Source organism: Coenobita brevimanus, chromosome 28 (genome assembly GCF_032717465.1).
Source record: "Coenobita brevimanus isolate Jiangsu-jjx chromosome 28, ASM3271746v2, whole genome shotgun sequence".
Lineage (NCBI taxonomy): Eukaryota > Metazoa > Arthropoda > Malacostraca > Decapoda > Coenobitidae > Coenobita > Coenobita brevimanus.
Genome location: NC_136981.1, coordinates 8,550,713 through 8,578,173, shown reverse-complemented (window position 1 = coordinate 8,578,173; position 27,461 = coordinate 8,550,713). Strand labels below are relative to the sequence as shown.

General features: G+C 42.4%; 1 protein-coding gene across 1 annotated transcript in view; it reads right to left on the bottom strand.

Annotated features, from left to right (window-relative positions):
* Nucleotides 1-5,341: 5,341 nt before the first annotated feature.
* Edem2 (ER degradation enhancer, mannosidase alpha-like 2) overlaps nt 5,342-27,461 on the bottom strand; it is a 37,646-nt gene continuing 15,526 nt past the window's right edge. Inside the window, exons 9-18 of the mRNA XM_080268444.1 lie at nt 18,630-18,734; nt 15,916-16,103; nt 15,439-15,598; nt 14,779-15,084; nt 13,876-14,076; nt 13,222-13,341; nt 10,482-10,704; nt 9,421-9,536; nt 7,624-7,746; nt 5,342-6,319 (exon numbers count right to left, since the gene is read on the bottom strand). Coding sequence (XP_080124570.1) covers nt 5,342-6,319; nt 7,624-7,746; nt 9,421-9,536; nt 10,482-10,704; nt 13,222-13,341; nt 13,876-14,076; nt 14,779-15,084; nt 15,439-15,598; nt 15,916-16,103; nt 18,630-18,734 — 2,520 coding nt within the window. The remainder of the gene's footprint in view (nt 6,320-7,623; nt 7,747-9,420; nt 9,537-10,481; nt 10,705-13,221; nt 13,342-13,875; nt 14,077-14,778; nt 15,085-15,438; nt 15,599-15,915; nt 16,104-18,629; nt 18,735-27,461) is intronic.

Here is a 27,461-nt window from a genome sequence, read left to right as displayed (position 1 = left end):
GAGTGATATGGTAGGGGGCAGCGCATGTGCCGTGTAGGGCGGGTGTATTGGTGGGTGGGTGTCCAAAACTGAATCACACAACCAAAAGGATAAGTAGGAATTTCACAACTTTTCATATTTATTAAAAAAAAAAAAAAACTGTCACAATAACCCTACCACATAATGATAGAAACACACCTGTGCTCACCCTACACACACAGTCACACAGGAGAGGTTGTAGAGCCAGTCCAGCAGCACCCACACCTGTACCAATAATAAAAACGAAATTCCCGGTTCTGGCTGACTACTCGCACCTCTCATCCCATTATGTACTATGCTTTCTATTATTGCTGCCAACGGGCATTTTTATTCAGCTCTTGGGTCTTTCCGAACTGCAGGAGCTAGATATAGCTTTCGTAAGTGTATCTTCACTGCAATAGGTATGTCCTAAACTGAATAAAATCATCTGGTTGGAGCAGAAATAAAACTTTAAAATTATTTCACTGGACTAAAGAGGTCAACACAGGTAAAACGAATAGCGGAATCAGATACTTTGCCACAGGACATTGTAAAGTGAGGGGGAAAAAAAATTACTTCCCAGACTTCTGTAACACAATTTATGTACAGCATAAACAAAAACCCCTTGTCCGAGCTTTCTAAACAAAGAGAATACTGGCAAAGTGTCTGGATACAGGACAACTATCGTACCTTTCATACCCATTATAAATAACTTTCACTAGCATCTGCATACAAACTCCTGTTCTTGTCAACATTCAGCATTATAAGATGGCAAATTGTGGATTTCAAGCACGAAATGGAAGTCAGACTGAGAGACACATTCTAAGTGGAATAAGAGGCTTCATAGCACCACTTCCTTAGCAAATTATCTCCATGTTACACACTATCATTCTCTTGTATCCTGTTTGTATCATTGTAATATAGACATGGTGCTGCAGACAGATGCCTTCATGTGATGGCACTGATATATATACAGTATATATATATCCATCCATCATCCAATCCTACGCTGCCCCATGAAGAGCGCAGAAGCCCGGGGCTGGGCAGTTGGTCATATATATATATATATATATATATATATATATACATATATATATATATATATTTAACCAAGTGATTCCATACAAACATCCCTCAATAACTTCCCTATTTCTGAAAGCAAGATGGACTGCAAGAGGAAGACCACTTGCAGTCCACAGGGTTCACGTTCAGATGAGCTTGGAGTTGCAACTACTACCACTACTGCTCCGAAAGTCGACATAGCCCGCGTCAACAACATACAGGAGGACAATAAGGTGTAATGTGCAAAACAAGTTAATAAGAAAGAAGTACATTATTAGCCATTCTGCAAGGCCACTCAGAACATGATCCTGAGAGAGGAAGCTACAGTATTTACATGCCAAAGAATCACAATTCATCTGGAAAACCAATCTAATTAACACAATGGATAACAGTAACCTACCCAGGTATCTAAGGATATCAACACCTTCACTGAGATGATGCATTTCTCAGATGATTCTTGCTGCCTCCAGACAACTTTATAGAGCTTAGTAGAGGCTTTTCAAACTGGAAGGCATAAATACAGCCTTCAGCAACACATTCACTAATAAAGGAATCCTCTACAACTGATTAATGACATCTAGAGGTTACAAGAATAATATGAAAAAGACTATCACACTGAAATGGTTAAAATTTTTAATTAAAGTGATGAAGGTCTATGGGAATGTGGAGAGAAAAAACAAATTCTTCAGCCATACATTACAAAAGGATCAGAATTAGAGTGATGGGAATGCATGAAGAATATCAGCAGTCTCTATGGTTTAACTGGATGGCTATTGATGATAATGAGGTTCACAACACTACGGTGTCAGCACTGATGTATGAAAACTGAATACAATGCAATGAGTGATTGAGCATTACAAAATTGTTTTTATGTTATAATACAGGAACATGCTATTATAGTATATGGATGAATGGATGGCTACAATGACTGATGGATCAATGCAAGTATCAACATGATGAATGCATGTACTTCTCCAAATCCTCCAGGAACTATACTCCGGCTCAACCTCGGGAATCTTTATACCAAACTTGGCCCCTTAGAAAAATGCTATTGAACAGCACTTTACAAGGAAATGTTGACTGCCACATGCACAACAAATGACCAATTAATATTTTTAAAAATAATTTTACGTCCCTCGTTAGGTTTCATCATCATTTTTTGCTCTAGAAACATGTGATATCCTAGGAGGCAAAATGTACTATCCACATATAGTATTCCCTGTGTCATATAAGGTGACAAGGTGCCTACTTCCCTTACCACTTCCTGTATTCCAACATCTAAGGGTAAATGGCTTTTGTAAAGCTAGTCAAGCCAAAGTGAAGAGAAAATAATGTGTTCAATGAACAATGCAAGTGACAATACTGTGCAAATTTTGTACACTTGGCTGGTTTTCCATTCTCTTGATGCAAAGGAACCATAAAAATAGTCAGTGATGGCTCTGAACACTACATTTTGTAGCACAAAATAATATAGTCTTAATAACCATACAATAACTTTAATGATACATAAAAAGGGCCAGCATAATCAGACACAGTACAATACACCTCCAAAAATGAAAAATGAAATAATTTGAGGGCCCTACAGTTTTAATTATAAATAAAATGCAAAGAAAGGGGCCATGGAGCAGGGTGAAAGGGCCTCGTCCTGAAGTGTTATAGTGGTGCATGAAGTCTGGTGTAATGGTCATGGTGTTCAATGAGAAAACACTGGGAAACGGTAGGATGGCCATGTTTAAAGGCATGGTGAGAAGGCAATGGTGTGTTGTAAAGAGGAAACAGAGTAATGGTGAGATGGTAATGGGGTTTTGAAAAGAGATAGGAGTATGGTTAATTATGTGATGAGGTAAATGGCTAATGACTTGTGCTAATGACAACACCAGGTGGCAGAGACAGGTATGGATGATGGAATATACAAGTTGTCAGCCAGAACAGGGAATGCGACATCTTGCAGCAACACACACTACTAGGATGGACTTGTCTGCACCTGCACATACTGAAGATTACACAAAGGGATGTACACCGCTGCATTCACAAATGGTTGGAGTTGGTGCAATGGCCACAAAACAATATCTCAAACTGCTTTAACTGGTATTACAGTATTATATTGCGTGGAGGGGAGGAGGAGAAGAGAGGAGAAAAAGTTAGAGAAAGAGAGAGAATTACTGTGAATCCAATTGTGTAGCCTAAAGTGCATAAACCCTGGTGTGGGGAGACTCTGTAAAGACACCCACTTCAACCACTCGAACATGCAGCCAATATGAGAGAAGGGTGAGGGAACATGTGGTCAGTGAGAGCCCGCCAATGTCAACAAATGAATCTGTACATTCCCAATAAAAGAACCCCAACAATCTCACCCTAAAAACCTATTATTTGCATGGTGATACATTTTGACTTTTAACCCCTCTCTCAAAGAGAGGGCAGTGTTCAGACTTGCACCACAAACTGCAAATGGCTGGGTGAAAGGAAACAATGCTACATATTGCACCATACAAGTATCATAACTATTGTACATCTAGCAACATGTCTCATGGATATTAACAGATAATTTACAGATATTATCGTCTTTACACGGTCTGGGAATGTTTCATGTCACTATGGAGTTGGAGAACAACTGTACAATGGTCTTGAGTTAGAGACCCTTTAGAAGGAATGGTTGGAAATCTGTGTCATTTTGGCTGCAATCTAATCAAAGCTTGCAATGAATATTTTAATGCTTTCAAGCAGGATCAGGTACCTCAATGAACCAAACATTATACTCATACTAATCATAAATTTCTTTACACAAGCCTTTTATAAATCTACAGCCAGAATGATGGAACTAATCAACCTTTCTCACTTGAGGGTCCCTAGTCTGAATGAGGTATATACACACAACTCACTTCACGATGTTGCCAAATTAAACATTGGGTGTTGGATGAGCAGTGCTTCAACTCCCGACACTAAACAAAGATGAAAATCGGCCAAAACCAAGGAGACCTGCAGCCAGTCTGTGGGCCACAACACTGTGCCTCGTGTCCAGTACAATAGAGCAAACACTCCACTACCTCTCTCTCACAATTAACCTTTTTTAACTCCAATCTTGCTTTCTCCAGAGGATTTTCTCAGTTTTGGAGAGAATTTTCACACTGCAGGGATTACACATAACTTCCATTAAGCCCTTACACTATTAATGGTCCTTCCTAAGTTGAATCAAATCACCTGGAGATAAGTGGAACAAAACTGAACAGTACTGATTGGTCCATATACAATGCTCTTCTTCCACTCAGCTTCATTATTTCTCGTGTGCTCAGTCAGCGTTATCAATTTTATCCTGCATCATTTATTCATTTCCTGTTCTCACACCCACACCCATTCCCACACCTGCAGACTGAGCTATACCTGCAACACAAAAAACTGTTAGGTGAGTATCTAGTGGAACACTATTTACAGCCCACCCCATATGTCTTTGAATTCAAAAGGGTAAATACCTTCACTAAAATAGAACACTCAGCTCAACGAGATCCTGTTTACTCTTCACCGTTAACACTCTCCATACTACGGTATCCCTCTCATATTTTCCATTCCCATCTCCACAAGATTTTCTTCAGCTTTGGGCAAACTATTCATATTGAAGGGATCAGAAAGAAATCTCCACTAGAATGATCCAAGAAGATAGTTCTCCCAAAATCTTAATAAAATAATCAAGGGGTAGCAAGACAAATGAAAAAAAGACTTCATGGCTATCTTCTTACAGCACCAGTTTTAACACTTCAGGCTTTATTCTTGCTGTTTGTATGGTTTTAGTGAATTCAGGAAAGGCCTGTCTTACTGAAGAATTTTATTAAGTTTAAGTCTAACCCCTGCACTACAAAAAGCCTGTCTTAAGCTGAATATATTGTTATGAGATGGAAACAATGCAAAAGACATCTCCAAATGAACACCAAACGTGACTTGTGAACAATGTGGCCCTGGACCCAAATGCAACTGCTCCTGGTGATGGCCGAATGTGCGAAGTTAAACAACCAAACTGCTCCACTAACGTCAAATATCACAGTGACCAACAGCTCCCCTGAGCATCCACAAAATGTCTGTGCAATTTACTGTGGGAATGACAGTGTGCGATTAATCACTAATTCTCTAACAACAATGAACTGCCTGCCATTCTTTCAAAAAAATATATTATGCACCAGAACCAATACATGTACAACTATGAAGAAATTGTTAATAACTGGTATATAGATCTCTATACAATTAAATATTTTTCACTGTCAAGAATCCTTTAGTGGAAAACATTATTGCTTTATTATAATTCATCTTTCCTATCATCTTTGGTTTGAGACAGGGTTTGGAGCCGGCCCTCTGTGTCCTTCCCCTCGGCCCCCTGCAGGTACTTCCTCTTGATCTTTTTAATTTTCTCTTGGATGGCATCGGTCAGGTGCTCCAGCGTGTTCTCCACTGAGTCTCGGTGTTCTGCTGGCTTCCCATTCACCGAGTCTCCCTTGTTTGAGACTCTATGTGTTATGTCCTGAGACCCAAGGATATGTGTCTTGGTATCCTTGGTACCTGGTGCTTGTGTTCTCTTGGTGCTGGTGGAGTGTGTAGAAGTGTCCTGGTTAGCTGCACTGAGGGGCATGCCTTGCTGAGCTTCTGTGCCTGTGCCGCTTTCCTGAGCTTCTGTGACTTGTGTTTTGCCTTCCTGAGCTCCTGCACCTAGTGTGCTGCCTTCCTGAGCTCCTGAGTTTTGTGTTCTTCCCTCCTGAGCTCCAGTGCCTTGTATTCTGCCCTCTTGACCTCCTGTGCTTTGTATTCTGCCTTCCTGAGCTCTTGTGCCTTGTGTTCTGCCTTCTTGAGTTCCTGTGCTTTGTGTTCTGCCTTCCTGAGCTCCTGTGCTTTGTATTCTGCCATCCTGGTGTGCTGTGATAGTCTCCAGGTGGCCCAAGAGGAGGCTGAGTGAGGCATCTAAGTGGTCAGGGGTCGGGGTGGCCTGCTGCAACACTGCCATCAGTTCTCGCAAGTGCACACTCAACAGGGATTTCAGCAGGGCAGGGTTGGAGGCAGTCTTCTTGATAATCAGTCTCTGCAGCTCCATCAAAGTGTACGAGGAGGAGGATGTGGGTGGGATGGTGGGCAATGCGGTGTCGAGGGATTGCTGCAGTGACAGAGAAGATGCAGCCTGGATCAGTTCCTCCCGCATGGACTCCTCCCTGGCAGTGACGTAGCGGACCGCAGCCACAAGGATCTCCTCCACTGACTTGGCCTTCTCTAGCTCCTCTAGTGCTTCCTGCATGACAACAGAAGAGTTTCATTTGATACATATGATGATGTTGATAATGGTGATTTACTATGATCTGCCCATTGTAAAATGGCAAAAAATCTCTCTCTCCCTCTTCAATGCTTAGGTGTAACAAGAGATGAACACTACACGTTGTCAAGAGATTAATACTGTAACATGGCCCTAATCAGACAAGGGCTATGCAAAGGATGTTCAGTATAATTATAGTATTACCCTCTTCTACCACTGAGTGACATAAAAAAAGGTGAAAATGGATGAACATTAACTCACCATCACTCTCTTAAGTTCCTAACCCAATACTCCAAAGCTGCAATTGGGCAAGTATGACCCAGAAACACAAAAATAAAAAACACACCCAAACTATAACAACAGAGTAATAATGTAACAGGTTACACATCCATTCACGCATCATATATTCACAAATTCTCAGCTCCTACCCACAGTTCTTTTTATTTGCACATCTTACAACAGTTTGTTCACCTAAACTTGGCCAAGATTTTTGTCCTTTGTAACATGGCAGCATCTGGATTGACTCTGTCGGATACGACTGTGTGAAGCTACAGAACGTGGTGAATGTTTTTGGCGTATCCGATAGAGCCAAGATTCCGGGGGCTTGAATGATGAGTGAATGGAAGCGTGGCCCATTGGACTGAGCAATTTTGGGCTGTCTGGACATTGCTACTCCTCACCCTGCCCTTGGGTGGGAAAGGAGGTCCGGATGATGATGATGATGCAGCTTCATATAGCTCAGTGGCAAAAATAACGTGACAACTCTACATTATTTCCATGGTACTTCTTTTTGACTGGCACGATACAGTATGCCAATGTTAATATACTGTTTTAACTCAACATTCAAGACAGAGAGATGGCAATATTAAGGTGTTAAAGTGAAAAAAGTATACAGTGTTCCCATACTTACTTAACATCCTTACAAATGTTAACAGAAGACATGCAGTACCATTATCCAATAGGAGTATATGACATCTCCTGTAAGTTCATTCATTATCCACTAGGTATTTGTTTATTAGGATGTGTGAACTGAAGCTGCCATGTGATATGAAGTGTGCAAGTGTGGACTTGCATGCCTGCAAAGTAGAGTCAAGCTTCCAAGAGCTTAAACGGTGAGTGAATAAGTGTGGTTCATTGAAATGGGCATTTTTTTTTTTTTTCTTCCTTCTTCTTCTTCCTGGCTCCCTGGACTCTACCTTGCCCCATCCATGGCTGGGAGATAAGGTATGGATGACAATGATGATGTAAACATTGTACTTTCATCAAACCAAGGATAAACTAACATGGATCTTCATGTTTTCCTGTTCTTGTAGCTCTTGCTGCTGCTGTTGCTGCTGCTGAGTGGTGGTGCCCTGGTTGCCCTCCACTAGAGTCACCAGGTCATCATCACTCTCACCCTCACTAACCTGCAGAGCGTTAATGATATTGGTAAGAAGCTCTAGGGTGAAAGGAAGACTGAAAAGCAGATCAAGAGCAAGAGGAAAGGAAAGACTGAGAGTGTGAGGAAGACTAAAGGTGAGATGATGGCTGAGAATGAGAGGACGGCTGAGAAGGAGAAACTGACAGAGTAAGAGGTTGACTGAGAGTGAGCGGGAAGTTAAGAATAACAGGAAGATGGAGAAAAAAAAGCAGATTGAATGAGAGGAAGACTGATAGTGATATTATTCTCTCTATTGCAAGATTCCTCAATCCCACATGGGGGGGGGGGGCCACAAACAAATTGCCTCCATGTTGCTCTGCCCAGTGTCATTTTACTGCCCTACTCCCAGCTCAAACCCACTCTCTCATATACAGTACCTCTCCACTCCATCCCTCCATCTCATCCTTGGCCTCTCCCTCCCTCTCCCCTTCTCCACCTCACTCGCATACACTCTCCTTGTTAGTCTCTCATTCTCCATCCTCTCCCATATGACCAAACCATCTTAATGTACTTCTCCTAATGCTTTCTATCACATCCACATCTACATATCTAACTCTATACCTCATACCAATTAATCTGGCCAGGCATGTATGGCAACACTGTCCCTGCCAAGATTCTGATTGGCTGGAGGTGTTTGTTCGATTTCGTTGTTGCTAAATCTGATACTCTTTTAATTATCAGATGTGATACTGAGTTTGTCGACAATACAATCGTCAAAAGCAATAAGAAATCCGTTATATACTTATCAACAATGAAGTTATCATAGAAGGATAGAGATATTGAGTCAACAAAGTATTTTAACAGTCCAAGTCAAGGTCAGCATTCGAACAATTCCTTTAAATCTCTGACACCCCGTAATATAACAGAAAATTAAGGCAACCTGCTTAATCTGAGCGTTGGTATAACGTTTAAATTTTAAGATCAGTCCGTAATGTGATAATAGAGGATATATAATGAAATAGTTTTCCTTTAGCCTACTTTGATTTATCGCGATTTTTTCAAACCTCCCTCCCCGCAGAACTCGTCTATTCATTAGAATTTTTAATTATTCAGAGTTCTGGCACGATTTAAGGGCGCGGACTGATCTTAAAATTTAAATGTGTTATACCAACGCTTAGATTAAGCAGGTTTCCTTAATTTTCTGTTATATTATGGAGTGTCAGAGATTTAAAGGAACTGTTCGAATGCCGACCTTGACTTGGACTGTTAAAATACTTTGTTGACTCAATATCTCTATCTTCCTACGAAAATTTCACTGTTGATAAGTATATAACAGATTTCTTATTGCTTTTGACGATTGTATTGTCGACAAACTCAGTATCACATCTGATAATAAAAAGAGTATCAGTTTTAGCAACAACGAAATCGAACAAACACCTCCAGCCAATCAGAATCTTGGCAGGAACAGTGTTGCCATACATGCCTGGCCAGATTAATTGGTATGAGGTATAGTTATATTCTACACAGTCTGTTCCCTGCGGCCAGGCAATAGAAGGCACCATACACCATGTCACTGCTTGTTCACAACCTATACTGAAACAAACAAGGGCTATCTCATCCAGAACTGCTGAGGGCATTTTTATCATTTGTGCATTCATATACAAATGTATGGCTACACACACGCACATGTACATGCATGTGTGCACACACACAGACCTACCTCCTGCTTGTTGTCGATGATGGAGATGACATGTGGGAGGTTGTCCTGGCTTGTACCACTGGCTGCTGTTTCCTCCACTCCAACCTCCACCTCCTCCACACTCCCTTGCCCTCTCTCTGCAACCACACACCATCACATAATATATACTATACAGATAAAGCTACTGACCAAGATCGCTGTTATGTATCACTGAAGATTCTTCAATAACACGGGATACAGAAGTTGACTGAGTGAATATTAAAGGTCAGTGTTTAGATGGTAGTCATACTGAGCATGGATAAAATAGGCCAATGAAAATGGTATATACAGAATGTACTAGGAATTCACAACCATTAGCTACAAAGCTACAGTTACTGGTGACTTTACAGACAAATTATGAGGTACGAAATGAGGCATTCTGGTGCAGTTCTGGGTGCCAAAATAGAGAACTCCATCACACCATTTTCTTAATATTTCTGTTAGGTAAGATCTTAATCATAGTATGTCTATCTATCTATTGCCAGACGCCTCAATCATAGTATGTAAAGTTAACAAATCTAACACTTGTTCATGATGAGTCCAAGATGATCTGAGGTGACCCATTACAATGACTGGATGAAACACAGATAATCACACTACATTTATTAGATTTACCTATCATAAAATTATTTAACAACATTTGGTATATTGATGAGGAGACATTAGGAAACTTGGAATCAACTGCTTCTTGTCGTTAAAAGTAAATACAATATTTTGCATAAAAATGACACTGTGGATTCTTAATGCTGCTTCCATCTGTCTATATTTTGCTTCAGAATGGCATGTGAGAAACCTGAGCCCTAAATGTGTGACCTCTTCATTTTCCTTAACTCAATTTTCAATGTTTACAAAAGGGGGGAAGGTCCACAAAATGGCTGTATAACATCAATGGAGACACAAATCAGAGAAGTGAAGATCCAAATATAATCTCCCCTCCACCTGTGCCAAATGAGGTATAAGACTGCATGCCATACAAGTGCTGGGCAGGAAGGTCAGTACATCCTTTGGCTACATAGGCTAATGCAATCATAAGAGAGGCTGACCTTTCTGTCGGTAGTCTGAAAGCGTAACTTCCAGCTGCGGGTTATTCTCCAGAGCTTTGAGCAGGACTTGAGCATCAGCAGAAAAGAGGAAGACAAGAGGAATGGATACATCATCGGTGCCGTCCCCAGACATGGCAAACATCGGGGAGGAGGAAGCAGATGTGTCCGGTGTGTTATCAAGCACGATGCCACCACGAGCCCCCAGCACCTCTAAACGACGTGCCTGAAGAAATAACAGTCAGACAAGCCAATTAACCCTTTCCCATGAAGGGAGGAGCATAAATTCTGGCTGTGGCGCGTAACTCTCGCTTGAGAGTTTTCAGAACAGTCACGTAGAGACATTTTACTTCTAACGCTCGTATGAAAATTACTATTCACCATAGAAAGGCCACTTTGGTCTCATTTTGAAGATGAAGAGTTTTGCTCTGTCATACATTGTCCAAAGAGACAATATACAGTATACAAAATAAAATGCAAAAAAAGTGAGTAGAAGTTAGATGGCATGCTAAAATTTTACACTGTCCTTTAAAGAAATATTTGCCCAAAAAAAAAAACTATTCAAGAAGTAATAACATTTTTTGCTTCAATATGTATCAGAATAAGTTTCCTTTCCAATAATGCATTTATTGTTGAATTTTCTTAAATAATAAGGCCGCATATATACGCGAGAAAAAGGAGCATAAGTGTTTGGCGGGAGGTCAAGAGGTGAACATCCTACCTGTGAGGAACCTCACACCACACTGAGCCAAGCAAACCAAGTGAGCATGCATGCACCAGCTGTGGCAGGCTTAGCTCCTCCCACTTTTGTCTGTCATCCAACAAAAATATTTCTTTAGAGATTAAATTAGATGACGGGCAAAGTCGTCATAATGACGTCAGAGGTTGACAAACGCATGACAACCCAGGTCGTCATTGGTAAGTCTAAGGGTTAAAATCCTCCCTCTATGTCTCGCTTTTGAGAAAAAAAAAAAAAAAAAAAATGCAGGTTCAGAACCATCTCTACCTATATATATATATATATAGCCAGACACTGTAATCCTGCACGGGGTGGCCAATTGTCTTTGATATAGTTGCTTTACATGGATTGGCACTAACTCTCTGTATAAAAGAGTAATAACTCAGGGAAAAATAGGGTTTGGTTAACTAACTTTGCTTGCATCATTGACTTTGGGTGTAAATTGCCCATTCTCATATCATCAGTTTCTCATGGAGCAGATGCTTGTATGGCAGGCAGGACCCACCTGTACTGGGTTTATTTCATCTGACAAAGATGTGTAAACATATTTCAGCTTAATCAATAGCCAAAGGTAGTCAGAGCTAGGGACATATTTGACTTGTAACCAAGGGGAGACAGTTTATTTGACTATAGTCTGTTGCATATAAACTGGTGGAGAGAAACCTGTATTTTCCTTCACAAGTCTGGGTCAAACGTAGAACACAGGTGTCCTTTGAAGGATTATCCCCCTCTTTCCTCCAGCCCCTCCCTTCTCCTTCCTCTCCTGTGTGTGTGTGTGTGTGTGTGTGTGTGTGTGTGTGTGTGTGTGTGTGTGTGTGTGTGTGTGTGTGTGTGTGTGTGTGTGTGTGTGTGTGTGTGTGTGTGTCTTTATTATCTGTGGAGAGCCTTCTTCTGTGCTATCCTTGTGTTATTCTCATAGATTAGTCTTATTCCTGTTGGAGCTGCCTAGCATGGAACAAAAGGTCTACTGCAGTTATCCTCTCTTCTTACAGTATGTTCTTATGTGTGACTTTTAGCAACTTACATGATTGTTGTATTAATATTTAAAAACTATTTTAAGACCGGGAGGGAGGGAGGGAGGGAAGGAGGAAAGAACAGAGAGAGAGGGTGGGGAGGGAGAGGGGGAAACTTTCCCTTTTCCTATTCATCACACACACACAAGAAGGGGGGGAGAGAGAGACAGAGACAGAGAGAGAGGGGGAAATGTGTATTTCACCATTTTTTAATATAAAACTCTATCTTGACAGAAGTTATTTTCAGCAAATCATATGACTGATATTTTAATAATTATAACGTTTCGCCACTTCGCAATGAACTGTTGATTTTCTTAGGTTTGCAAATCAAGATAGAACTCGTAATAATGCCTTCAAATTACACAAATTCATGTTTGGATTGGATGTAGGATTAATTAATATTAGGTCAGAAAATAAAATATGATTGCTATATTTGAATATTAGACAATAAACAGTTCAAATCTCTCTCTCTCTCTCTCCCAGGAGAGGAAGGAGAAGGGTAGGGCTGGAGAAAGAGTCAGGTGAGGTCACTTTTATCCTTTTGTAGTCACCTGTGTTCAACTAGGACTTGGGCGTAGCTTCTCCTGCCACTTTATATGGAACAGAATATAGTAACCAAAGAGAGGCAGTTCTACCTCAAAACTAGGGCTCATCAAATTTCAAGCAACCACAATGGTATTCCAGTCATGAGAGTGGTTCGGTTGCACCAGATGAACCGGAAGAGTTAATTTCACAACCACCCACACAGCAACAGGTCATGGTGTCTGGATCTGTTAAAAAGTCATAACTACGTGACATTCACACATCTTTTAGACCTGCAGTGGCGAGGCGGGTTTCAGCCCCACACAGACATGGCTGCTTTACAGTATGATGCTGTTCAACCCGTTGTTAGTACAGTATATAAACAGATGAAAAAAAACTAGTTACACGACTGTGACTTTCATGGCCATAATAAGAATCACAGTAAAGACAGAAAGCTTGGCTCTCTTACCTTCTCAATGAACATGCAGTCACCGCGCTCAATGATAACAATGGCTCCTGCGATGTTCTCCTCGTTGTTCAGACGCTCACATGCCCGAAGTGGTGAGGATTGCACCACTCTGCCGCTGACCTACACAGAAAACAGTCACTTTCATTACTTGAGGACAAGGCAAAAAAATAATAGTAAATAAATAAATAAATAAAATGTTGAAATAAGCATCAGTGATGATAAATTCAGTAACTGTGAAACTGATCCTTCATTCATCAAGGTAGCCAATCCTTTTCTTCCCCCATCAGGGGCATGAGGTCCTGGAGATATACTACTTAGTTCCAATTTTAAGGGCAGGGGAAACAAGCCTTACTTGCCCCCAAGTGGCATTAAATGAGCAATAAACTCCAATCACCCCTTAGATGTAAACCCTTACAGGCCCCACCTGGTTGAAGCACCTTAAACTACTAGACTACCAGGCATCATCTGGTTATGTGGTTACCACCCTGAGTAGCACATGGTTTCCTGGATTAGTCTTTCCTCTGCCTCCCTTTCATGCTCTACAATCAACAGCAGGTCATTAGTATATAAGAGTGTTCAAGAGTATTTGCCAACAGAGAATGAGAGTAGAACAGGTCGAGCATTAAGCAAACATATGTCCCCAGATTTACTCACCTCCACATCTCCCTTGAGGTCAAGGCCAAACTGTGCTGGACCGGCCTGTATGGTGACAGTGTTAATGCTGCCATCTTTTGATAGGACAGCAAAGGACACTACACGGGGTGGATTCTCTGGCTGCTCCTGCTGCAGTTTACTGAGCTCAATCATCTCTTGCATGAACAACAAACCCTCCTCTGCATCATCTGAGGTCTTTGCCTGGAGGGAACAATGTTCACGTAAACACCTTCAATCTGGTAATTTTTTGTTACTACTAGATGACTTTACTCAACTTAGAGAGCCTTTAGTAATGAAGTGGGTTTGAGAAGCCTGCATCTAACATCTCTACTGTAGTTTGAAATGCTTCTAGTAAGTTGAATAAAATCCTCTGTGGGTAGCAAGAAAAACTAAAAAGAACATTAGCTATTGGTGAAAAGGGATAAATATATAAACAAAAGAATATTTCAAATGCAAAAATTTCTCTGATATACCAAAAAAAATACCACATGCTTGCAGGAAATTATGCAAATTGGAACTAACAAATTTTTGGCAATAAATGCAGCAAAGACATGGAAGGATGAAGTAACTTTTTGTACATTAGAAAAAGAAAACAGCAATATAAGACACCTCACTTTTGAGGCACTTCATAAAATATTTATATCACTACTAGATGCAGGAGCTTTTAGGAATTTTGGTTAAAGCCCTTGGTGTGGGAAGGTGCTTTGGTGTGACTTCCTACTACACATGGGATATTACTGTGCTATGCTTTACACCCAAATAAAGACATGGGATATTACAGTGCTATGCTTTACACCCACATAAAAACATGGGATATTACAGTGTTATGCTTTACACCCAAATATAGACATGGATATTATAGTGCTATGCTTTACACCCAAATAAAGACATGATGGTACTGACATTGGATGACGTGTGTAGCAGCTGCACCCGGCCGTCAGGCAATGCCATGATGGTGATGCCCATGTCCCGCAGAAGCCCCATGTGTCGGCTGTTGCCTGCCTGGAACTCTGACGCTCGCAGCTTCCTCTTCACTGCTTTACGAGAGGGACACACATTGTTGACAAAGTTCTTCAGGGGGCGACGGATGGTCTCTGCAAACTGATGTCGGCCGGGGAAGAGGAAGTGGGCATTGGGGCAGGACCGGGCATACTCCACGTCACTGTCACGTCCCCCTCCCTCCTCCTCATCCAGCTGACTCCCAGTACCCTGCACAATAAATACACTAGTCAATACAGTACATGACTGTCTCACAGTAAACTTGATCCTAATCCATCATCATCATATCCAACACCTTTCTTCCTCCTTAAAGCTCAAAAAAAAAGGGCCACAACACAAGTACACACACATACATGCACTGAAGTGGTTTAGAGGAAGCACAGCATCATTATACCTGACCTGAAGAAGGAGAAAGCAACGGCTCACTGCCTGTGGGAAAACCTAGAGATTCCCAGAATTTATTTATAAATCTCAGGTATGATTCCACTACTGATGAAAGAGGAACAGCAAAAAAATATCTGCAAGTGCTGTACATGAAACTATCATAAACAAATATTAACTCACGGGCACAACTGTTAGGTTTGAGAGTCGTGCCAGGGACAGGGGCAGCAGGTGAGCTTCGGTGGTGAAGATGAACTGATCCATGTCAATGATGAGGTCAGACGGCCGGGCAAACAGCAGGTACAAGTACTTGAAGGTCTCAGACAGCACAAATGAATCCATCCTGTGGCCAAAACATATATGCTCTGCTGAAGCTCTACACATGGAGATGACTAATATTTACACCTTACAGGCATATTAAAATACCGTAATAAGTAAGTTCTGTAGGCACTACGTTAATTTTGCAATCTACAGTACTTGCAAATGACAAATGTACCGTACTACTTGTAAAGTATACTGATGCTGCTGTATTTGTGTTGTTTTCCTTGGTGCTGTAATATCATTTATAAAAAATAAAGCTACAAGGAAAAAAAAAATGAGAATGTAAACATCACAGACCAGCAAGATGGCAACCTCACACAGACGTAATATCTACTGCACCTGTCCTCATGTACACCAGTGCGGACGTCCTTGACGGCAGCATAGCCACAAGGGACCCAGGCGTGTTTCTGCAGCAGCCGCAGGATGTGCTCCCCCACACGCAGGTAATAGGGATCATCTGTGGCCTGGTACAGCAGGTACGTTGATTCAAGGAACTCTGGACGTAGTGGATGCTGACCCCAGTGCACCTGTACCAAACAACAAAGGAGATAAGGTTGCTCTTGTTGTTGTTGTTGTTGCTGTTATGGCCTCAGGCTCATCTGGACATGATCATGGGGGATGGCAGGAAGTCAGCCACTTCAGCTGGGTGCTTCTAGTGGTCTTCTGATGATGTTAAATTGAAGAACTGTCTGCATTGTAAAAGAGAGGTATATGATATGAGTATCTGTGTTCTGGTGTGAGATATGGTGGGACATACAGGCAGTCCCCACAGTCTATGAAGTATGCAGGCAAAATGATACTTGAACCCCTTCCCCATCTGCCATCCCCCCCACAAAATACAAAGTAATTTCTTGGTCATTATATGATTAAGTACAAGAATGTGCATATAGGCCAGCCTTAGGGAAGCAGTGGCTCTCCTGTGGTAGTAGTAGTAGCAGTTCTTCCCTTGACAGTCTGGCCGAACAGCCCCGAGTCCCTTAGGAAGGCCATGGCCGAGACCGGGCTTTCCCACAGAGCTCTCAAAGAGTGTACAGTATGTTGTGTTGTTGGCATAGGTGACTGTGTGCAATGCAGTCTTCCATAATGAGCTTAATAGTATGGGGTGCTGTGTTGCATCCTGGACAGGCATCAGCGACGGAGTCATCCAGCCTCTTCTGGTAGCTTAAGAGGGCTGGATGGTGCCCACATCTCAGCCTGGCTAGGTGGACCCTGTCATCACGAGGAAGATAGGATTCAGAAGGGTGGATGTCAGGAGGCCGTGCATGCAGCTGTGTGTTGTCTTTAAGTGACTGAATGGAGCAGCGAGTGATCTGAGTGTGGATATGCTTCTAGAAGCTGGTCTGAGGTGGGCGAGGGGGGACAGATGACAGTATTTGTGTATGGTATCGTATGCTGGGTGTTGTTTTGATGTTCCTTGGTGTGGGTGGATGTGCAGCCATGTAATATAGTGGATGTTGTGGGATTTTGGAGACTGCAGCAAGAAACTGGGTGCCTCTCATATCTAGGTGATCCTTGACTTTGAGGACTTTGGTTTCTTGATGTAGGTGGTCTGTGGGTGTAGTAGCTGTGCAGCCTGTGATTATTTTTAGGGCCTTGTTCTGTATGGTCTGTAGAGTGTTGTAGTGTGTTTTGGTGAGGTTAGAAGCCCACGCAGGGCTTGCATAATTCATCACTGAACGTATGTATTGTTTGTATACTGTGGTGGTGGTTTCTTTGTTGTGTCCGAATGTTGTATGGGCAAGAGACCTCAAAGCACTAAGTCTTGGTGTTATTTTATTTTTAAAGTTTGTGATGTGTTGTTTAAATGACATTGATGTATTGTATGTTTCACCAAGGATTTTGTGTGTGGGGGGGGGGTAGGGAAGTGTTGTTTATGGTGAGGTGTGGGATGTGACTGTGTTCTGCTGTCCAGTTTGTGAGAAAGGTTACTGTAGATTTGGCTGGGGCTATTTTGAGCCTGTTTGTGGTGAACCATTCGTGTAGTGTGTTGAGGTAAGGTAGAATAATGTGTGCAGCTGTGTTTATGTTTTGGTGCATACATGTAAGTGTTATATCATCTGCATAGGAAGCTATGTGTATCTGTGGTGTGTGGGTATGTCGTGCATGTATAGGTTAAAGAGTGTAGGGGACAAAACAGATCCCTGGGGGACGCCGTTTGTGAAGTTTCTGATGTTAGAAGACTGATCGGCAAATGTTACGTGTGCACATCTGCCTGCTAAGTAGTTTGCCAGCCATCTTTTTGTGTTATTGTGAATGTTTGTGTTGTGTATTTTGTTTGTGAGGTTGTGATGGGGGATGGCATCAAAAACTCTGCTAATGTCTAGTGTGATTAGGAGTGTTCTGTGTGATGGCCTAGCTGAATTCATGCCACTGAAAACTCTCTCTGAAGGGTCTGTAAGAAGGGTGTTTGTGGAGTGTAGCGGCCTAAAGCCATGTTGTGACTGGGCTAGGGGAATGTGAGGTGTGACTAGTAGTAGTATCAGCCATTCAGTGACTTCAGAGGGGGTGCAGAGGAGTGTGATGGCGCAGTGTGAGGAGGATAACGTGGGGTCTTTGTTGGGTTTAGGGATAGTGATGATAATGTCATGCTTCCAGATGTTGGGTATTATGTTGTGTGAGTAGCTGTAGTCTGATATGTTGGTGAGTGCTTGTATGCCTTGTGGTCCGAGGTGTTTAAGGTGAATGTTGCTTATGTTGTGGGTCTGCTCAGTCAGGCTGACAGGTTAAGCATAGCAACAACACCTTCTAATGAATGATAATATCAATTCACCCCCTAAAACTTCTATATTTAGTTTTTTTATCAGTATTGCACTTCACTTTTCTAACCTAATGCATTATACTGCATATCAGTAAGCACCCTATTCAACTTCCACCTGACACTGGCACTGGCTGATAACATTCACACACGTAACATAAACACGTACCGGTATTATCATAAGAATCGAGTATCTCAATTAAAAACACCTACCAGCTATAGAATGCATTGCCACAACAGAGATGAATCAGTCACCCTTAAACTATTATCACTGTCATCATCATAAACAAGATCTCACCTGGAAGTCCGTTGTGAAGGCCTCAGGCAAGAAGTTGTGTCTTTGGATCACCTGGTAAAGCATCTCATGTGTCTCTATAGCTGGTTTGATGTCCCCTTTCAGCACCTGTTAGAAATAAAGAATTCTACATGAGAACATTACCATCTCTGAAGCCTTGTTCCATGGAAAAGCCTTATGCTCCACAGAAAACCAACCTAGTAAATATATCCTGAATAACTGCATAGTTTTCAAAAGAACCTGCATCACTGGCATCAATGGTGGTGGTACAATCCAGTACCAGTGGCTTCAAACACCAGCCAAAGAATTACCGGTAGGGTAAAAATGGTTTCCTGTACACAAGTAACCCATTTACTACACTGGGTGTTAACCATATAACAAAATTAAGGTGCCTGGTGGTTTAATGGGTAATTAAGGCACTCCAATTGGACTGAGCCAGAACAGGTTTATATCCAAGGGGTGGTTGGGGTTTCTTGCTCACATACAGTAAAATCTCACTATATCGGACTACTGTAATTGGGGCACAAGCCCAAAAAAAGGAAAAAGTCCGATAAAAGCGACATCTGGACCCCACCCTGGACCTCCTTCTCCTTTTGTTATGCAAAGAGAGGAGTTTGTCATTCATGCATTTCTCTCTCTCTCTCTCTTTGCACTGGGCACTTCCATTTTACTTTACATATTTTTGTCTTTGTCGTCACCTTCATCTTCACCTTCCCATTCACTTTTGCCTTTGCTTTCAGTTCACTCTGACATTCACATTCACTTTCATATTCACTTCCATGCTCACTTTCACATTCATCTTCACCTTCATTTTCACTATCACTCATTTTGAATTTCCATTTCACCTTCACTTGCAATTCTACTTTCTTACTTTCATGTTTACCTTTACAATTACTTTCACTCCACTTTTGCCTTCCCTTCTTTTACCTTCACATTCTGCTACACTTTCATTCACATCTTCACTTTTGTTTTCACCTCTTTCACTTTCTCCATTTTCACCTTCACTTTCACCTCTATCGTCACTTTCATTTTCACATTCACTTTCACCTCTATCTTCACTTTCACCTTCACCTTCATCTTCATTTTCACCTTGACCTTTACTTTCACCTTCATCTTCACTTTTACATTCATTTTCACCTTCACTTTCATCTTAGCCATCATTTTCACCTTCACCTTCACTTTCACCTTCCACCTTCACTTTTGATTTCATTTTCAACTTCATTTTCATATGAAGAAAAGATTAGTAAGATAGAGTAAGAAGAGAGTGGATGAGGAATTTGGAAGGAATTTGAGTGTGAAGTGGAGGGACTGTAAGAAAATGTTCTGGAGAGAAGTGAAAAGAGTAAGACAGGGTGGAACTGAAGTTAGCAGGGGAGTGAAAGATAAAAATGGTAGATTACTAGTGGAGAAGGGAGAAAAAGTGAGCAGATGGAGAGAACACTTTAAGGAATTGTTGAACGTAGAGGATGGAAGTAATGCGAGTATAAGTGGCTGGGGAATGGCTGGGAGAAGGAGGGAGGTGAGAAGACAGGAAGAAATCAGCAGGATAGAAGTTGTGGAAGCAATGAAGAAAGCTAAATCGGGGAAATCCCCAGGAATTGATGGAGTGTGTGGTGAAATGCTGAAGCATGGGGGAGAGATAGTAGTAGAATGGATGTGGAAGATGTGCAGATTGGCCTGGGAGGAAGGTAGAGTCCCTGAGGATTGGAAGTCAGGTATAATTATTCCCTTGTACAAAGGAAAAGGGGAAAAAGAAGTGTGTGGTAATCATAGGGGCATTTGTCTTCTTAGTATAATAGGAAAAGTGTATGGTAGGATACTTATAGACAGAGTTAGAGAAAGAACAGAGAAATTAGTTGGAGAAGAACAGGGAGGCTTTAGGAAGGGAAGAGGTTGTGTAGATCAGATATTCATTCTTAGATCTTTAGTGGAAAAGTTTCTAGAGAAGGGAAAGAAGTTGTATGCGGCTTTCATGGATTTGGAGAAAGCATATGACAGGGTGGATAGACAAGGATTGTGGAAAGTGTTGAGAATATATGGAGTAGATGGGAAGTTGTTGAATGCTGTGAAGAGTATGTACGATGGTGCGAAGGCTGCAGTGCGTGTGGATGGTGAACTAAGTGAATTTTTCTCTTTGAAAGTTGGGTTGAAACAGGGATGTGTCATGGTTGTTCAATCTGTACATGGATGGGGTAATAAAAGAGGTACAAGGTAGGGTAGTGGATGTTGGAGTGGCCCTGGTGAGAGAGGATAGTGTTTGGAAACTCCCTGTACTGTTGTTTGCAGATGATACCGTGTTGTTGAGTGAAGACGAAGGGGAGCTGCAAGGCTTGGTGGATGAGTTTGAGAGAGTGTGTAAGAAACAGAACCTAAAGGTGAATGTAGGGAAGAGTAAAGTGATGGTCTTTGAGAGAGGTGAAGTTAGTGAATGTACAGCGAGGTTAGATGGTGAGGAATTGGAAAATGTGAGTACGTTTAAGTATTTGGGTAGTGTGATGAGTAAGGATGGAGGTTTAGAGGGTGAAGTGCTTGAAAGATCACAGCAGGGAAGAAGGGTTGCTGGTTCTTTGAAAGCAGTGATAAGAAACAGGGAAGTGAGCATGGAAGTGAAAAAGTTACTACATGACAGTATTGTGATACCAACTCTAACATACGGAAGTGAAGCTTGGACATTGTTGGAAGGACACAAGTCAAGAGTGAGAGCAGTGGAAGTGAGTTATTTAAGAGGAGCCTGTGGAGTCACGTGGAGAGACAGGCTGACGAATGAGGATATAAAGGAGCGTTGTGGTGTGGATGTGGATGTGATAGGAAGTGTTATGAGGAACACACTGAGGTGGTTTGGCCATGTGGAGAGGATGGAGGGTGAAAGACTGACGAAGAGAGTATATATGAGTGAGGTGGAGGGGGGAAGAGGGAGGGGGAGGCCGAGGATGAGATGGAGGGATGGGGTGGAGAGGTATATGAGAGAGGGGGGTGTGAGTTGGGAGCAGGGCAGTGAAATGGCGGGGGACAGGGCGACTTGGAGGCGATTTGTTTGTGGCCACCCCAAACGGGATTGAGGCGTCTGGCAATAGATAGATAGATAGATAGATAGATAGACTTTCACCTTCACTTTAACCCTCACTTTCACCTTCCATCTTCACTATTTACTACACTTTCACCGTTTTCACATTCACTTTTACTTTCACCTTCACACTGCCTTCACTGATCTTCACTTTTACACTGGCTTTCGCTGGAAAGAGGGAAGGAGGGAATATGGTGGAAAGGGGGAGGGAGGGAATATGGGGGAAAGAGGGACGGAGGGAATATGGGGGAAAGAGAGAGAGAAGGGACCAAGGTTATGCCTATCTCCCTCATTTGTTTATGGGAAAGGGGACCCCACTTGTCATTCCTGTGTTTATTCTCTCTCTCTCTCTCTCTGTTGACTTTGACAATCACATTCACTTCCATGCTCTTTCACCTTCACCTTTACACTCATTTTCACAATTACTTTCATTTTCAATTTCAATTTCATCTTCACTTTCATCTATCTCTCTCTCTCTCTCCCATCTCAGGGAGGAAGGGAAGGAATGGAGGAGAAGAGAGAGGGAGGAGGGACCGATGTTGTGGTATCTCCAACGTTTGTTTGTTTATTCATTTATTCCAAGAGGCGGAGTGCTTCTGGCTTTATCGGACTTTCTCTGATGCACAAGAAATTTGTCCAGTTGGCTCCTCGAGTCCGATACAAGTGAGTTCCGCTATATTGAAGTCCATTATATCGAGGTTTTACTATAATGCCACTAACGGATGAGTGTGGCTGGTCATTCTCATCTTAAATGTCAGGACCAACTTGCCAAGCCCTGGGCTCCTATGATCCTAATGGGGTAACACACGATTAGATGATGATGATGTAAAAAAAGTGATTTCACACTCTCTCTCCCTCACCTGCGCACAAACGTGCGTGTACACACACAGGTCACCGACAGAGATGGAGTTCTTTCAGGATCGTGGGGAAATAATCGCTGAATCAGTGATGAAAAGGAGACCAGCCTATTTGTGATTATGTTAATGAGTATGTGAGTGGTAGTCCCATCGGAGAGTAGTTTAAAAAAAAAAAAAAAAAAAAAAAAAGCGGTTTTGGTCATAAAAAGAACAAGACATAGTGGAAACAAAGCCTCCATATGGCTGAAAGGGACGATGCTTTGTTTACAATTGGTGAGAGAGAGTTTGAGGGCTTCTCTGAAGAGGATGTGGGAAATGGAAGCATAAAGTTGAACCAAACAGGAATGGACCTGAAGCGGTGGAGTCTTTGTTGTAGGTCTACCCCCCAGAGGCTGTCAAAGAGAAGAGGAGGACAGCATGGGGGCCAAACCACCGCAAACCCCCCCAGCCCCTCACGGGGCTCGAGTACCTGGGAGTGACTTCAGTTGCCCGGGCAAGTACCACATCTCCCAACACAACACACACAACAACACCGTATTTTCTACACCAAGAAATGACTCCCCGGCTGTCATTTCTCGACGACTTCTTCTAGCCGGGGACATTGAGAGCAATCCAGGACCCACCAACAAATACATTCGTCCAACATGCTCAAAACCTATCACGTCGAGCCGACACACAAAGGGTTCAGTTCAGTGCAATTCTTGCAAGAACTGGACCTATTACACCTGCACAACACTTGTATCCAGAAAACATTACACAAACACCTGGACCTGCTCCTCATGCTTCTTCCCCCCACCCATCAACTCCCCTTCCAATCCTACTCCTACTTCCTTCACACCTCCACAGCCAAACCCACGGACCCTTCCCACACCATCCAGTCCCCCAGCTCCTCCCATTCCAACCCATCCTAATCCACCTCAACCCTTACCTCCATCACAACCTCCTCCTATCCCTTCCCCTCCACCCACACCGCCTCCCCTCCGTGCTGCAGCAGCCAACACACATCGCACACACAACATAAACATCCTTCAGTTAAACATAGATGGCATAAACACCAAAAAACATGAACTCACACAACTCATCAAACAACAGAACATACACATTGCCATCTTACAAGAAACAAAACTACACAGAGCACAGAAATCACCGACATTTCATAACTTCACCACCATTCGACAAGACCGGGCCGACGGCGGTGGCAGTGGACTCATCACCCTGGTACACAAATCCATCAACTTTGCAGATACCAGTGCACACACAAAGTCACTTCTCCCCCCACGACACCACAACAGAAATACAATCAATTAACATACGCACTGGTAACAAATCACATATAACAATTGATAACACATACATTCCTCCCCAGTCATCCCCCACAGTACCACACAATTACTCTCCACAAATACACCACATCACTAACATACCCAACATCATCCTAGGTGGTGATTTCAACGCCAAGTCGTCGGCCTGGCATGTCAACAACCCTGACACAGACAGAGAGCTGGTACTACAATCCCAGACAGATCATCTTTTCATACTAAACAGTCTTGACCAACATACCCATATCCCACACCAAGCCCTCTTCCTCCATCATCTCCAGACATCATCATCTGCTCCCCAAACCTCGCCCCCACTACATCATGGAGAGTGGTCAAAACCCTAGGTTCTGATCACCTCCCAATCATCATCACTACCAAAACCAGAATCACCCCAGCTGGCCACAAATACATATACACTAATTATAAGAGAGCCAACTGGGAGGCCTTTGTAACTGAAACAGAACAACATCTCGAAACACTAAACAGTACACCCACCACAAACATCAACACCGCTGTGCACACTTTCAATACAATTATACAAAACACAGACAAAAGACACATCCCTAGAGGCAACAGCAAGAGACACAACTCCAACTTCACACCAGAAATGCAAGGCCTCATCAGACAACTGGACACACTGCGACACTCCCCAACACCCCATACACAAGACACCATACAACAAATACAAGAACTCAACACTCAGATAAACAATAAAATATCAGAACAGCAAACACTAAACTGGAAAAATTATCTCCAAACACTTGACCACAAAACAAACATCAGCAAACTCTACAAAACACTAAACAGCATCACACTTTCCAACAGCAACACCACACAATCACACGCTGCCATCACAACAACAGACACCATACCCTCAAACAAACAACAAGCAAACACTCTCATCAATCACTTTTCACAAGTCAGCCATCTAAACCCCCATCCCGAAGACCGACGTATCATCCGACATAAGAGACAGTTCCCCACAGACCCAGATTACACACCTTTCACTTACAACCAGACGAAGCACATCATTAACAACCTCTAGCACTCGTCTGCCTGTGGACCAGACAACATAAGCAACATTCACCTTAAACACCTCGGACCACAAGGTGTACAAGCACTCACCAACATATCAAACTACAGCTACTCACACAACATAATACCCAACATCTGGAAGCATGGCAATATCATCACAATCCCTAAACCCAACAAAGACCCCACGTTACCCTCCTCACATTGCCCCGTCACACTCCTCTGCACCCACTCTGAAGTCACTGAACGACTGGTACTACAACTAGTCACACCTCACATTCCCCTAGCCCAGTCACAACATGGCTTTAGGCCACTACACTCCACAAACACCCTTCTTACAGACCTTACACAGAGAGTTTTCAGTGACATGAATTCAGCTAGGCCACCACACAGAACAATCCTAATCACACTAGACATTAGCAAAGCTTTTGATGCTATCCCACGCCACAACCTCACAAACAAAATACTCAACACAAACATGCACAATAACACAAAAAGATGGCTGGCAAACTACTTAGCAGGCAGATGTGCACATGTAACATTTGCCGGTCAGTCTTCTAACATCAGAAACTTCACAAACGGAGTCCCCCAAGGATCTGTTTTGTCCCCTACACTCTTTAACCAAATACATGAAAGACGTACCCACACCCCACACACCACAGATACACATAGCTTCCTGTGCAGATGATATAACACTTACATGTATGCACCAAAACATAAACAGAGCTGCACACATCATTCAACCTTACCTCAACACACTACACAAATGGTTCACCACAAACAGGCTCAAAATAGCCCCAGCCAAATCTACAGTAACCCTTCTCACAAACTGGACAGCAGAACACAGTCACATCCCACACCTCACCATAAACAACACTCCCCTACCACACACACACACACACACACAAAATCCTTAGTATAACATACAATACATCAATGTCATTTAAACAACACATCACAAACATTAAAAATAAAATAACACCAAGACTCAATGCTTTGAGGTCACTTGCCCATACAACATTCGGACACAACAAAGAAACTACCACCACAGTATACAAACAATACATACGTTCAGTGATGAATTATGCAAGCCCTGCCTGGGCTTCTAACCTCACCAAAACACACTACAACACACTATAGACCATACAGAACAAGGCCCTAAAAATAATCACAGGCTGCACAGCTACTACACCCACAGACCACCTACATCAAGAAACCAAAGTCCTCAAAGTCAAGGATCACCTAGACATGAGAGGCACCCAGTTTCTTGCTGCTGCCTCCACAAACCCACAACATCCACTACAGTACATGGCAGCACATCCACCCACACCAAGGAACATCAAAACAACACCCAGCTGTACACGATACTATACACAAATACAGTACTGTCATCTCTCCCCCCTCGCCCACGTAGAGCATATCCACACTCACATCACTCGCCGCTCCATTCAGTCACTTAAAGACAACATACAGCTGCATGCACGGCCTCCTGACATCCACCCTTCTGAATCCTATCTTCCTTGTGAGGACAGAGTCCACCTGGCCAGGCTGAGATGTGGGCACCATCCAGCCCTCTTAAACTACCACAAGACGCTGGATGATTCCATCATTGATGCCTGTCCAAGATGCAACACAGCACCCCATACTATTAAGCACATTATGGAAAACTGCATTGCACACAATCACCTACGCCAACAGCACAACATACACTCTTTGAGAGCTCTGTGGGAAAGCCCGGTCTCGGCCATGGCCTTCCTTAGGGACTCGGGGCTGTTCGGCCAGACTGCCTAGGGAACAACTACTACTACTACTACCAAACAGGAGTAGAAAAAACAGCAGAGAGGATTGTCCAGGAGATAAAAAAAGATATGGACAGTAATTAGAGAATTACAGGAACGGACTATAGAGCAGGAAAACGAGATCAAAATTCTATGGAATAAACTGGAAAAAGTTTGTACATGCAGTGACGAACAAGAAAGAGAAGTTACAGAATTAAAAGTGAGCAATGAATCTGCCTCTGACGAAATAATACAACTTAAGGGGAGAATAAGAGGTTGGAAGAAGAAAGGGACAGGATGAAAAGCAAACTAGATGAATATGAATCCAAATCAAGAATACAAGACGAGCACATTAAAGAAATCAAGCAGCAACATATGGGGTGGAAGAAAATTCAGGAAGAAGGAAATGTAAATTTGAAAGAGATTACAGAACAACAAAGCAAGGAAAAGGTTGAGAGGGAAGTGGTCAGGGTACTGAGAAGTTGAGAATCTTTAGTTAGAGATGTAGCAGATAAGAAAAAATGTGTAATAATTTCAGGAATTAAAGAAAAACATATGACAATAAGATCAGAAAGAGAAAGAGAAGAACTGAGAAACGTTAAAGAAATAATATCAGTAGTCATGGAGGAAAACAACAAAGCTCAAGAAGAGACTGAAGAGGTGTTTTAAGTTAGGAAAGTACGAGGAAGGAGGGGAAAGGCCATTGAGGGTAAAGCTTAAGTCCCAGGCAACAGTAAATGAGATTATCAGTAGAACATGGAAATTATCAGACAAGGAAGGGTTCA